General features: G+C 37.2%; 1 protein-coding gene across 3 annotated transcripts; it reads right to left on the bottom strand.

The window, feature by feature from the left end:
• Positions 1-772: 772 nt before the first annotated feature.
• On the bottom strand, positions 773-12,101 carry LOC136267211 (uncharacterized). Of its 3 annotated transcripts, XM_066062302.1 has the most exons (12): positions 12,068-12,101; positions 5,822-6,450; positions 2,092-2,145; positions 1,950-2,038; positions 1,835-1,903; positions 1,749-1,787; positions 1,638-1,694; positions 1,429-1,582; positions 1,316-1,381; positions 1,182-1,266; positions 876-1,115; positions 773-820 (listed from the first exon to the last, which is right to left on the bottom strand). In XM_066062302.1, the coding sequence occupies exons 2-10, from the start codon at positions 6,443-6,445 to the stop codon at positions 1,261-1,263; spliced, it is 1,158 nt and encodes a 385-aa protein (XP_065918374.1). In that variant the 5' UTR covers positions 6,446-6,450; positions 12,068-12,101; the 3' UTR covers positions 773-820; positions 876-1,115; positions 1,182-1,260. The 3 variants fall into 3 exon arrangements, with proteins under 3 accessions (XP_065918374.1, XP_065918372.1, XP_065918373.1); XM_066062300.1 differs by lacking the exons at positions 773-820; positions 876-1,115; positions 1,182-1,266; ... (5 more) ...; positions 1,950-2,038; positions 2,092-2,145 and having other exon boundaries at positions 2,153-6,450; XM_066062301.1 differs by lacking the exons at positions 773-820; positions 876-1,115; positions 1,182-1,266; ... (5 more) ...; positions 1,950-2,038; positions 2,092-2,145 and having other exon boundaries at positions 2,153-6,450; positions 12,083-12,101.
• Positions 12,102-13,928: the final 1,827 nt, after the last annotated feature.

Raw genomic sequence — 13,928 nt, 5'->3', positions numbered from 1 at the left:
ACAAACTAATAGTAACAGACATTAACAAGGACACAACAAAATTATAACTAAATTTGTTCAGTGTGCAACTGAAGCACACTCTGACAGTGAGGTACAAAGCACAGTCAAACCTCTCTGATAAGAATTTTGCTGGATTAAGGAGCTACAAGGTTGTTAGATTATCAAGTCACCTCTGTAATCTGACATTGCATCATATCTAGAATTATGTTGATTATGCAGTAAATTACAAGTAAAATGAAAAATTTTACATGAATTAATTCCTAGTATTGTCAACCAATTAAACGCTTAATGCTGCTATTATTCTCTGTCAGATTACAAAGGTAAAAAAACAATGTATTTCCAAGTCTAAGGAATCAAATTTGGTGTCAGATTATGGAGTACAGAGGTGTCAGAATACAGAGGTTGTTTTCTATACAAAGGTGTTGGTAAATGACATTTTGGTCAGATTACAGAGGACTCTGGATTACGCAGGTGTCGGATTAGAGAGGTCCGACTGTATATTTTTTTATACAAGAAGGTCTGGGAGCATGGTCTCAAACTTTATTATATTTAACTTCCTTGTTATAGCTTATTATTTCCACCAGATATTTTATCTGGTGACTGTTCTATTAGACATCCTTTATCTGGCCACCCTGTATGCTTTAACAACAATGCAAGTGAAATTTGGCATAATGTACATTTGTGACTGGAAATGATTGGCAATATCTACACAGTGATCATGATAAAAACATTGTTGTCTAAAATTATACGTGTTTGGCTTTCACATGTAAGCAGCCCATCCAATAAACATTTTACTGAGATTGTCAATATCTGTTGCCTCCTAATGAAATGTAAATATGATGCAAACAGAGTTACTTAACAATTTATCATCACACCTGTATAAGAGAATGTACTTGTCCTTCAATTGACAATGGTAGTCCTTTTGCTTTAGGGAAATTTCCCAACAAACGATCCTCAATGTTTTTAATAGAAGTAGTCTGTAGTACGGCCGTATACATTACAACTGTTAAACTAAACTGATCCATACTGTCTCCTTATTGGCAAGTGTTGATTCACTTCTACCTCTTCCTCTATTCCACTCCACAAGTGAGTCATGTATAAAGGTTTTTAAAACACTACATATACAGACCATCAAAGAATTATCTAAATCTCCTACAGTAACAAGTATTAAAATCACTTACCACATTAAGGGATCACTCTGTTCTCTCAATAACCTAAGTGTCACCTCACAACTTTTACAAAATATTCCCTCATACCCTGTTATCCCTTATATGGAGTCACGTATACGGTGATTAACCCTGGTACTTATTCTTACCATAGCATGGACCATATTGTGGGTGAGACGGAAAGGTACTCTTTCTGGTACTCCTAATTGTTCTCCCTGCAATTTACAAAACTTACTTATGAAACTAACACAATGAATCGTACCCTGTTAAACAAGCAGTTAAAGTCAACATGTACACAGTCTCCATTGGTAGAATCAAATAGTATGTTCTCTCCATGTCTGTCACCTAATCCCAGTATATAGCCAACTATTGACATTACAGCACATGTTCGAATGTATGCCACACGTGCTTGATACCTGTAACATGAAGCATACAACATGTTACATCTAACAATAGTATTATCTATCATACCAAGCAGTGGGGTCCAGAAAATTATGCAAAAACCACTCATCAAACACAACAGGGAACCTTTACAAAGCTGAACACTACTACTGGAGAACAATATACAGTTTTATTGCATACTTTGGTAGTAGTTGGTTAAGGAACACGTCTCTTGCAATTCTGTGTAAAGATGAACATGAGGAAGGAACATTAAACACATCACTTACTCTGGGTCTTTCTCAACTGCCTTTGCAATCTCCTTTAATTCTTTACCTGTTGTGTACATACCCCTTTGCCTAGTGACAAAAGTACACGTATGAACATGTTGCATTATGTGCATACTGATAAATTTTATTGAGTATTTGTCTCAGTCCATTTGTGTTGTGTACCCATTCCAGTAGACCACACTTCTCATTCAGAGGTACGACTGACTAAATGCCATCAATTATACATATTTGTAATATGTACAATGAATATAGCTCACATAGGTTCTGATGTAGAGTTGTCTTCGATGACATTCGGCATCATTCCTCGAGCACTATGACAACAGAGTCAAAAGTAAACTTACCAAATACGCAAACACAATACAGTACACGGATACAAACTATTGCAATAAGAACCTCTGAGTACACAACTAGCTAATGTGTACAAGTTGATCATGGCCTACATGTACATGTGTGAACTACTACGTGAATGTACATAAAAACCTCACTAAATGTGTGTATATCTCTTTGAATGGTATGTTTAAATTAAATTCATTTTTAGTTGTAAATTAAACCCTTGTCATGTTAGTGGTTAGGTTGTTTGTATAGCTTTTTAATTATTGCTTGAAATTCATTATGGTCCATTTCTTGATTTTATAGGTAAGTCAATAATAAGTAGAAATGGTCAATAATTGATGGATGCACGTCGTCCACTATAATTGTCATCCTTATCATACTGTTGGGATCAATTTTTGTTGTGAGTGCTGGGAGATAGTACACATAGGTCTGTCAAAAATTTATTCCTGAGTTATTGTGCATAAAACCTTAGATGGTCAATAACCAGTGAGCTACATTACTACTGTAGCTGATATAGCTATCATAGCAAGAAATCACTGTTTAATTCCAACATGCCTCATTCCGTGGTGTAACCCTGATTTGACAAGCTCAAATTCCCAGCTTCTGTCTTGCAATCTTAAATGATTGTGCAATCAACAGTACATATGCAGTCATGTCTACATCACAACCATTACATGTACAAGAAATACCATTTTAGGAGTGCTTAATAATACAATCTTAAAGCTAATGCACATGGATAAATACAGAGGTAAATAAACAATTAGTTCTTATTACGTATTGTTTATGGAGAAGTATCCTTATTGAAGACATCTCTGCAAAGCTTGGTCATCCTTTTATAATACAGAAAGGAGGTCATGATGACGCACCGCTGTATGGACAGCAATATAGCGGCAACTATCCCACCAATGTAATCAACAGCAAAGAACAACTCCAGCAGAAAGATGAATTCAGAGATGCCAATGGTTCCACCAATGGAAATGGCAATCTTGAATAGAGCACACGATTCTGCTTCTTAGAAGCCTCCGAAGCTGGTGCTGAGCTTGTAGTAGTAGCACAGGTAGACTATAAACAATGCTATTTGAAATATTTTATTGACAACAGCGTTGGTACGTGGGATCAATATGGTATCATAGTCTAAAGCCCAATAGTTACAATGACCACTTGGTAGAATTATGTACCTGCCATCACGTGTTACTATGAAAGAACCAAACAGGATGAGTAAGCTTATACTATAAGCAAGGCTGCATCTGAAGATCCACTTGTCCCTTGATGGAGAGGACAGCTGTAATCTGTTGCTAAGATACACTGTGAAGCCAGGATGCAGGTAGCAAATAGTTCAATGGCTATATCCCCTAGCATAAACAAAAAGAAGATGGACTGGAATATGTATTGTGAGTTGGTTGTGATCCCAAAGTGCATTATCATCAGAATAACAGCAGCAACACACTGTAAGCATAGGGCACCATTGTACAGCATCATCAGTCCTAATGGCTCCAATTGTAGGTAAATGTACTATGGCATTGATATGGTGCATAGACTGAGTGTGACTGTTGTATTAGAATACTGTGACAATTAATTTTACCTCACTGTTTTTGTTCTAGGGAAGCTATATCATTGTTTTGCTTGAAAATCTGAGCCTCTCCCACTTGACAAATTTTAAGAGTGTGGTTACAGTACTTTAACTGTTTTCTGTGTTCAACAAACCAATTGTTACAAATGCTTGCAGCCATTCATACTTCCTTAATTATCATATAATATAGCTATAGTAGTCTAGGCTCTTCAACAACATTATTAGTTGTGACATCTATACTATTACATGCACACCTAAAAGCAGGTATATCCATACACAAATTCAATGCCTTGGTATGTAAAAAGATGACAAGAATGATTATCATTAAAAGTGACCAGAGAGTGGATACGCTGCAACCTCAAAAAAAAAACACATGGTATAAGAGATCTTTACTATTAAGTTTATACCATTGTGTATTTAATGTTATAGGCACTTATAATTTGATCATTTTGGTTCCTGCATAAGACTTTTATTTGTATCAATTTCTTACATTAGTAGAAAGATGTAATACATTCATTGCTGCTTTTAACTTCTTTCATTATTTTAAAAAAGGAGTAAACACACGCTATATGTAGTACTAACAGTAAATCCTAAGAAAACTGAATTACACTACCAAGAGTTTAAAATCATTTGCTACGAATTTCTGTTCCAGTTAGCTTGAAGCAAAGTGACACTACTTTTGATATAGGGATTTCTGCAATCAGAACAAACACTGCTGATACACTGAAAGCTCCAACAGCAAAATTTACACAGAGCATAGCAAATACGGTGTTTGTAAATATAAAGTTTGTCTGCATAGTTCCCATTATGTAAAACATCACCAACATGTGGAACAAGACCACTCCATAAGATAACCTAACTAGTGGATCCCATCCAGGCCAAGACAATATAGCATTCGTCATGCCCCCATAGCCTGTATTACAATTATAGATGATGATGGCAACACCAATACTCCAAGCCAATCCTCCAAACATCAGGAAAATGATATTTTCCAAATCAGTGAAAGGACGAGTGCCATTGCATTCTCCTATTGTTCCAAATAGCGTATTACTACAAAGGAATATTGCTACAAGCCACAATAAAATGTATATAAAACATTTTGTTGAATTGGCGATTTTTAATTTAGCTATGCTATACTTCTTGTAAAGAATGTATCCCAAGAGAATACCAACCAGATAAGGATTAATTCTATAAAAAATCTGAGAGTGTAAATATTGTGCCTGTTCAAACATTTTCGGTATTACTGGATTGGCATACATGGCACCCATAAAGCCATTCCTACCAGCAACAACTCCAATGGTAGCAGTTGATCCAACTATGCCCAAAGCCAATACAATCACTCCAGCAAATCCTCCATGGTATAATGCCAATATGAATATTGGAGAAATCACAAATAGCTGCATATCAGCACTAACATGCCAGCTTGGTCCAACACATATGGCAAAGGCAGGGGCATAATTATTAATGAAAAATACATTAAGCCACCAGGTTAATGAACAGCCAACTTCTGGGAAACTCCATAAAGCACCTTGTGAGAAATGTACAAACAATTTGTAGGAAACGAATGTTGCTAAGTACAACATTGGAGCTAGGCGGAAATATCGGTTGACATAAAAGTACCAAAATCTAAACCTTTTGTGCTTCTCCATGTCCTTAAATGTTAGATAGGAAGACAGTGTACCACTTAAAAGAAAAAATGTATCAACAGCAAAGGTTATGTTCATGAATGGTTGACTAACTATTTTGGTATGAAATTTACTGATATAGTGTGGAATATTCTGGCTAACACGCGGGGAAATTTTAATTAGCATATAAGCATGGAACACAATTTCGCACAAAAGAGCTAAGACTTTAATAGCATTGACAGCTTTTACTACTGAAGGTGATTGCTTTGTGTTCAACAGGGTAGGAACAGTGCTACATAAGGAAAAAGCTGTAATGAAGTTCTTCAAACTCGGAAGATCAGCAGACTTTTCTCCATCTTTATCCTTCTTAATATTTTTTGCATCACCACCTTGAGTTTCATAAATGGAAAGCAACCATGAAAAGAAGTCTAAACTAGTCCCAATTACTACTAAACCTACCAAGACTGCAAGCACTACAATGACTGCTACTGTGCCTCCATCATACTCTGGATCAGTTTGGGGACAGAATGATGGTACATCACTGGTACTGGTAAGTTTTGTTATGTGAGTGTCCAAAACATTATTGAATGGATCAACAGTCACTGATGTGGTACTGGAGATATCCATCCTTGATAACACAGTTGCAAATTCATTTGGAGAACATGCTGAAGGATAACATACTCCAATCTCAATACTGGTTGATGCATTGAAATTCAATGGCTTGGGACAGTCCTCAGAATGGCAAATGTCATCTTTGGAATCAAGCAAGGTAGTAGAGTTCATTTCCATTGCATAAATGCAGTACTTTGTTTCACCCACTGCTGTGTTCTTCAAATCAATACACTCATCATAGTAGCCAAGGAAGACAGTATGACCATACATCATACCGTGATTTGGTTTTCCCCAGGAGTCCCAGTATTGAGCCATCAAGGTTGGTTCTGTGACTTCCAATGTTGAAAGTCTGCGAATTGCTGCTTCACAGCTCTCACTAACATCAATTGTAGATGGAAAAGATTGGTGTTGTGATAAAGCAGCAATAACATTGCTTACAATCAGTAGTAGATATAACGTCTTTATCATCATTTTTCCTATTAAAATATACACATATATAACATCTGTCATGTACACCTGAATTACAAGAACCAAACTATTTACTACTGTTGCACTGATATCAGGGTGATATATGCAAAGTGGCCAAGCTATAGCAAACATTGTAGACTTGGCTGCCCACATATTTAATTACATTATCTGTACAATTGCAATTTTCATGTAAACTTTAAGTGATTTTCTCCTCCTGCTGTTCTGAAGAATTGAAGAATATCAGTGAATATCAGCATATTAGTTACGGGAAGGTGTGAATAATTGGTATCGGTAAATGTCAAAATAACCATAGAAAGGAAACCAAGTAGTTGTAAACAGCTTCTCAGTGTTTTTAGTGGGATTCCAGACCCTTTGCAAAGGGCGATTGACTAATTGCATGGGTACACAATGTCATATATACAGCTTGCTATAACCTTGCAACCATACTTTTCACAAACAACCTTAAACAGTTACAGTAAATAAGTGCTTTACCACTTACTGCTGTATTCACCACTGTCACATGTCTGTTAATGATTGATTGTGGGTTTCAGTTACTCAGTCTACTTGGTAACTGATGCCGATACTTGCAGGCTGTTACCGATTATTCAACCGATTATTGGTGCAACACTAATATTTACTCAGTCATACATTCAGTTAGTAAAATTAGTTTGTGATGGGTATAATACCATACCTATATCTATGAATGCTATCCGACTAGGGACCTGTGAGAAGGCTAAAGCCTGTGAATACAGGGAGTCATAAAGGTGTATGTACTGTTACAAAACAATTAAAGTGGAAACTGGGCACCCTTTGGTGGTAAGATATCTTTAGCATGCAAAGTTATCTTAATTAGGGTATTGATGGACCTCAGTTGTGGTGCCCAGACTGTATCACCAAAGAAGACCATCTGTGCATATAATGGTGGTTGGATTTCCTAACAACATGACAAGTGATGTTAGATGGCGCAACAGTATAGTGCAGTGATTCACCTATTCACTGTAATGTCTCTAGCACAGATGGTTTAAGTGAATAGTGTTCAGGCCAGTAAATGCAAGCTCATTAATCTCCCATCTTCCAAGGGCATCATCTGGAAAGTGCTGTATTTCACTGTTGCTGCTACAAAGAAATTTCACTAACCATTTTCATCCACAAAGATCTGCTACTGACTAAAAATGCACAATCTGCAACACACACCAAGTGAGCATCCCACAGCCCACCTGCTGTGACTGGAATATATCTGTACCTATATCTATGTTTGTCTGTATGCACCCACATGAGTAAAACTTTTGAATGGTAAACAGCCAGCATGTAAGAATCTAAGTCTGTATTAGACTACCGCACAGGTAAGCTTTGTTCTGAAGTGGTTTCTTTTTGGCGGTCTGAAATACGGGTGTGGTGACTCTCTATAGATTTTGTGAACTACCTTCCCTTTGGGTTTTACAGGTATATAACAACTTAAAAAATGGTGCACGCCTTGTAGGCTACCAGATATAGCGTATCCCTTTGAGTTGAAAGGCAATATGGAACAGAAATAAGCCTTGAGAGAGAATTTACAAGAAAAAGCACTACTTCTGTGCATAATATGTTGTTTGCTTGAATAGTGCTTCTTTAGCAGTGCATAGCAACATAATTAGAGAATTATGAAAAATAAGACATTAATTACAACATACAAAATTAATATAACTTTATTAATGTGATAATCCTGTATGCATTATTACAAAACAAAACCTATTAGATAAATAGCTCCATGGCCCTCGATTTTTAGAAGTAGCAACATTTTTTGAATGTTGACTCTATACTGCATTGTTCTCACTGCCAGCAATGCAAGAGAACCCCAGTTCTATATAACCTGCTTTTCACTAATTCATTATCATGGAGAGAACACTATGAAATGGTTTCTTCTAAAGCCTACAAGTCTGTTATGTAGAGTCTTCAAGGACATGCATTGTCTTTATAGGCAAGAAAATCCTTTATATCTCCATATAGGAAGGTCTAAACTGTCATACTGTTCTACTCAGTGAAGACCTTATCTGTTAAAAGACAATGAATTAGTTGAAAAGTACAAAGGTGTGCTACTATAAGTTCATACCCACAGGTTATTGATCAGACTATAGGAAAAGGTTAATCCAACTTGCTAATGTACATATATTTATGAAGTAGCTGATATCCTTTTTCATAAACCCTTCAACAATCCATCGAAACTATACCACAACACAGCTCATACTAGCTCGACTATGGATTCTTATTCCTTTTACCAACCTAGACTATGGAACTTTATACGAATATTGATTTATCACAATCAAGCAGTAATAAAACAATTACATTTTGCAACTAAATGTTTTTTTCCCCCTTTTGTAGCTAGTGGAGTCATGAATTAAAGTACATTAGGCCATAATGAATCACGAGAGAAAACCATCACAATGCTCACGATAAAAACATACAAAACAAAATAAACAGTATCTGAATCCTCAGACAAAACATGCGACCACATAATTATCTGATCTCAACACAGATCAGTTTGATAGTTTTGAGTTTGCGGACATTTGCTATACTTTGTTCAATGCCAGCTGGAATAGGCATATTTCTACTGAAATGATGTTAGAAGAGCCTCAATTCGTGGACATTTTGGCATGTCAAAATGGCCTGAACTGATGCAATGTAGCAAATTCCCCCATACCAGGGTCATGTAATAAATGGTATAATAAGGTAAGGGGGTTTCGGACAGCTGCGTATTCTGGACACTTCGTTTATAATCCGCTACTGAAGGATGGAATGGAAACCAATCAGGCTATGATTTGAGCACTTAAGTACCCCACTTGTGTGCTATAAAATACCAAAGTTTTATCTTGATAGCTTCAAGGATTACTGAGATTTGTCATGATTTGCTTGCGCATGTAGAACATTTTTGTGTAAAAAAATTTTTCTAAACGCGTATTAACACATGTAACAGTAGATTGAGGGCATTGTTCATAATTCTAAGCGACCACATGTACGACAAATAGTTAATCACTATACAGTGAACAGATATATGGTTTAGAGATAGTACAACTGGCCCATTACCTGTGCCGTATCAACTTGAATGCGCAATCAACACAGCCAGCAGTCCGGAGAAGCTGTAATCAACACAACCAGCAGCCAAGGATCCGCTGGGCCACATTACTAAAGTATGCTGTTTCTGTGTTTAGGTAAGGGACAGTACAGATTTCCAGGCAGTAGATCAAACTTCACATCTTTGAAAGCGTTGCAAGACAACTGCAAGGTCCGGAGCAGCATAACGCAATCCTGTTGCTAAAAAAAATCGCTGCCATAAACAAAGTAACCAGCCAAACAGGATGCTACCAGTCTCTGCTGGGCCACGGCACTCAGTGGAGTGCAGCAATTCCCATAGCAATGCCAGGTACGCCTACTTTTACTGGTGTCCAGAAACCCCAGCCACATAATTTTTTAGCATTTTCTCAAATTGTAAATTTAGACCGTTTTCTCCTAGCACCCTACACTTTACCACTCACAATTTATATCACTGATAGCCTATTTCATTGGCTCCAATTCGGCACCAAGCATGTTAGAATCCGTTCTACTCTCGAGGAGAAATAATCAATTTTCTAATACAAAAGCCATCTAAATGTGTCTCATTTCTTTTTGATGGTGCTAAACACCTATCTCAAGGTATCCCTTTGTCCAAAGGAACAACTAGATTAATATCAGAAAGTGGGACAAAATTTCCTTCTTAACTGAATTATTATCTGCTACAGACTCTCTCCCAATTCGTGGAGAGTACAAGTTGTGGATCTATAGGAATTACATCATTTCATTATTGAGGTTTCGCTTATGTGTGGATGCCATCACCAATCACACAATCAAAAAACTTGAATCTACAGTTACACGTTACCTTAAGAAGTGGTTACAGCTCCCAAGGAATGCCACCAGGGCGATTTTATATTTTATATTACCCTGGTATTTGCTGCCCTAGTGTTTCCCATGTATCTAGGGAAGCAAAGCTTAGTTTACTTTCATGTATTTCCACTTCATCCGATTCCAGACTGCAGGAACTGGCTTGCATCTCCATCTTGGCAATGTTCTTCTACAGTTCCAGTCACAAGACTATACCATCCTGTTTGCTGCACGAAGTCATCTCTCTTCCATGCCATTGGCTCGATCCTTATATAAAACAGCCAAGGCTCAGTTAGCCAAGACAGTTACTTCAGATTGTGAAACTCACCTTAATCATCTCAGTGTACAATATAAATTTCTAGATTCAGCAAGATTGGAGTCTTCTTGCAGAACATGGAACAAGCTCTTAAGTGGGTTTCATCCTGGACAGCTTTTCTTTTTGTTGAGGGCTTCCTCAGACACACTGCCCACTGCAGTCAACTTACGTCGTTGGCACATACAGAGTAATGCCAAATGTACCTTGTGTGACTCGATCCGGCCAACTACAGCCCATATTCTTGGTGGCTGCCCAATGGCACTATCTCAACAGAGGTACACTTATTGTCACAATCATTGCATATTTTAGTCTCCAAGTTGACGACCCTTTTTACTGATCACCAAGATGTCAGGGTGTATGCTGACTTAAATGGTTTTCGCTTTAATGAATCACCACAGGAAATCATTCCTTCAACAGTATTGATCACACCTTATCGTCCTGACCTCATTCTCTATAATTCCCATTCTTCTTTGATGGGTATTATTGAACTAACCTGTCCTCTTGACTCACGACAGCACCTTGAGTCTGCTCACTATCGAAAGCAACAAAAGCCTGAATATTTGCAGCTGCTTGCAGAGTTGGACCGTTTGAATATCGCTAATTATTACACTACTGTTGAAGTTAACGTCTTGGGTCACTACCTTCCTGATTCAGTCAATGCACTTAAAGATGTAGTTTTTTTCATGGATCAAGATTTATTGTTTTCAAAAGCCAGTGTTAGAGCTGTTTTGAATGAAATGGCTGGGGCATCAATTTCTGCATCTCAGAGGATCTTTTTTGGGAGGAACTGTAAAGAATGGACTATCGACCCAGACTGATTGAACTAGATTTTGTAGTTACCTTATAGGGCTTTTTCTTATTGTATGTATGTATGTATGTATGTATGCATGTAGTTACACTTTTTCTTTCCTTGCCATGCCCACAACTGACTACTGTGTAGTAGTCGCATGTTAGTCCGAGGATTCACATACTTGTCTCTTTTTTGTTGTTATTGTTGTACACATTCATCATAATCATGATGGTCTTCTCTCTCTGTAAAACTTAGTCCAGAAACGCCCACCCCCATGACATGTAATAGATATACCTCAGATCCTGGACTAGATTTGGAAAGAGCAGTGAATGGAGATGTAAATGAGCGATAGCGGAAGGAAATCAGAGCCAGAATCAGAGGTCATTTTGAGGATGAAAATCACTTTCTTGTTCTAGCTATGGCAAATTCAATAGCAGATATTTGGAAAGGAACACTCTATAATGGCATTTTGACCTCTTGACACTCATTAACCCTCACTACATTAGAAACAAATAGCTCTGCAGTATCTGCAGAGCTGTATCTCAAGCCCGGCTCCGCCCTGTATAAATCTACGCAGAAATTCACAGTGAATGGGTCACAAAACGTATTGATTACCACAAAAACTCACGTAACTATAACGTACACAGCTTGACTAGCACTAGACTTTAACCTCTCCTGTCACGTCCATAGCGAACCCAAGTATATATAAGAATCTACAGCCGGCGCTTATACCGATAGCCTAAATATTTCGAGAGGGAAAATTTTCGCTGATTTCGCGGTTTTGGGTGTCATCAGCGAAAATTTTACCCTCGAAATATTTAGACCTTCATTATAGTTTGGGAGTGTTTGCAAATCCGCGAAATTTTTATTTTTAGCAACATTGCTCAACCTCGAAATCTAAAAATCGATAAGCACCTGGCGCGAGACTAGTACAGTAGTACCGTATAGCCTAACTATTTCGAGGTTGAGCAAGTTTTCGCGGATTTGCAAACACTCCCAAAATGTATTAGACTATGTCAGATGGAGGTCTAAATATTTCAAGGCTAAAATTTTCGCTGATAACCCCCAAAACCACAAAATCAGCGAAAATCCAACTAACACATCTAGCCTGTAACTGTACGTTTGGCACATCAACTTTTTAGAGGATAGCTAGGAGAATTGCATGCGATTAGTAAGGAGATTAACTGAGCATGTCAGTACACTGATCACGTGATCATCACTCCACAATATTAAAGCACTGCCTGGTCTACAACCCCAACCGTATCATCTGCATCATGATAGCAATATGTAGCAAAAGCTCAAATATAATTATTCTTTTAACTCTTGCGATTATGTCTTTATGTGACCCCAAAGTAGAGGGATATAGCTATGCATTTGTCAACAAAATTTAGCTAATGATTATGACTTCAATTCAAATGCAACATCCAATATTTAAAAGAAAAAAAAAACAAAAACACATGTATCAGTCACTGAGTTATGTGAGCACATTGAACTTGCAGACCCATTTACTACAGATCATATGTGACTTATTGTTGTTCCAAAGAAAGTTTGTTTCCACGAAAAAATTAAGCACATGCGTTTGTGACTGAACTTCGGAAAATCATCCATATGAGCACATTAAATAATTAGAATTTCATGTTTAGTGGGTTGCTAATAAGAGCAGGGCACAGTTTTGAAAATATTTCAAGAATTTTCTTGTAATTTAAGGTATTGAGAATAGCTTAAAACTATTAAAAAGTAGATTTGCACTATAAAATTAATTTTGTGATTTGATCATTAAATATTTTAGGTGTCAAATGCGCCCAATGTTTATGACCACAAATGCACACAAACACACAGACTCTAAAATATGAAGTGTGTCTGACACACCATGAAGTATGTCCTGCACACCAAAGTGTTGCAATATACACACCAAAGTGTTGCAATATACACACCAACTTGGCAAGTGATGTGTATTTAGCGACATTTTGGTGTCAGACACACCAATTTTTTTACCACACACAGTCACATACGCATGCACACACACACATGCACACACACACATGTACACACACACATGCACCAAACACATACTATATAAACCACACACATGCATATGTCCATATACATGGCATGGAGCCAACAAATGGGGTCCAAATTAACTATTCATTGCTTTAAATAACCACAAAAGTTTACAGTACATCAAAGGCTCAACACTAGTGTGATGCAACATTCATTGGCATTAGCTACAGGGAGTGAAAAAACACAGCACTAGCGTTAGAGATATGCAGTAGATTAATATGTTCATGGGGAAAACATGAGTTGCCTCTTATATTAGAGAGATGGCCACATCTGTGTGGATATTCTGAGAATGCTATATATCCCACTAGGGATCTTTGATATGATTACAAATGCCTCGGACACATGTGACTTATGTATAGAGTACACAGTACAGAATTGCAAAGAAACCACAAAAATGAGTAATACATGACAAACAAACAAACTAACAG

Source organism: Dysidea avara, chromosome 9 (genome assembly GCF_963678975.1).
Source record: "Dysidea avara chromosome 9, odDysAvar1.4, whole genome shotgun sequence".
NCBI lineage: Eukaryota > Metazoa > Porifera > Demospongiae > Dictyoceratida > Dysideidae > Dysidea > Dysidea avara.
Note: the sequence above shows the minus strand (reverse complement) of the source record. Positions and strands in the feature narration are given on the sequence as shown.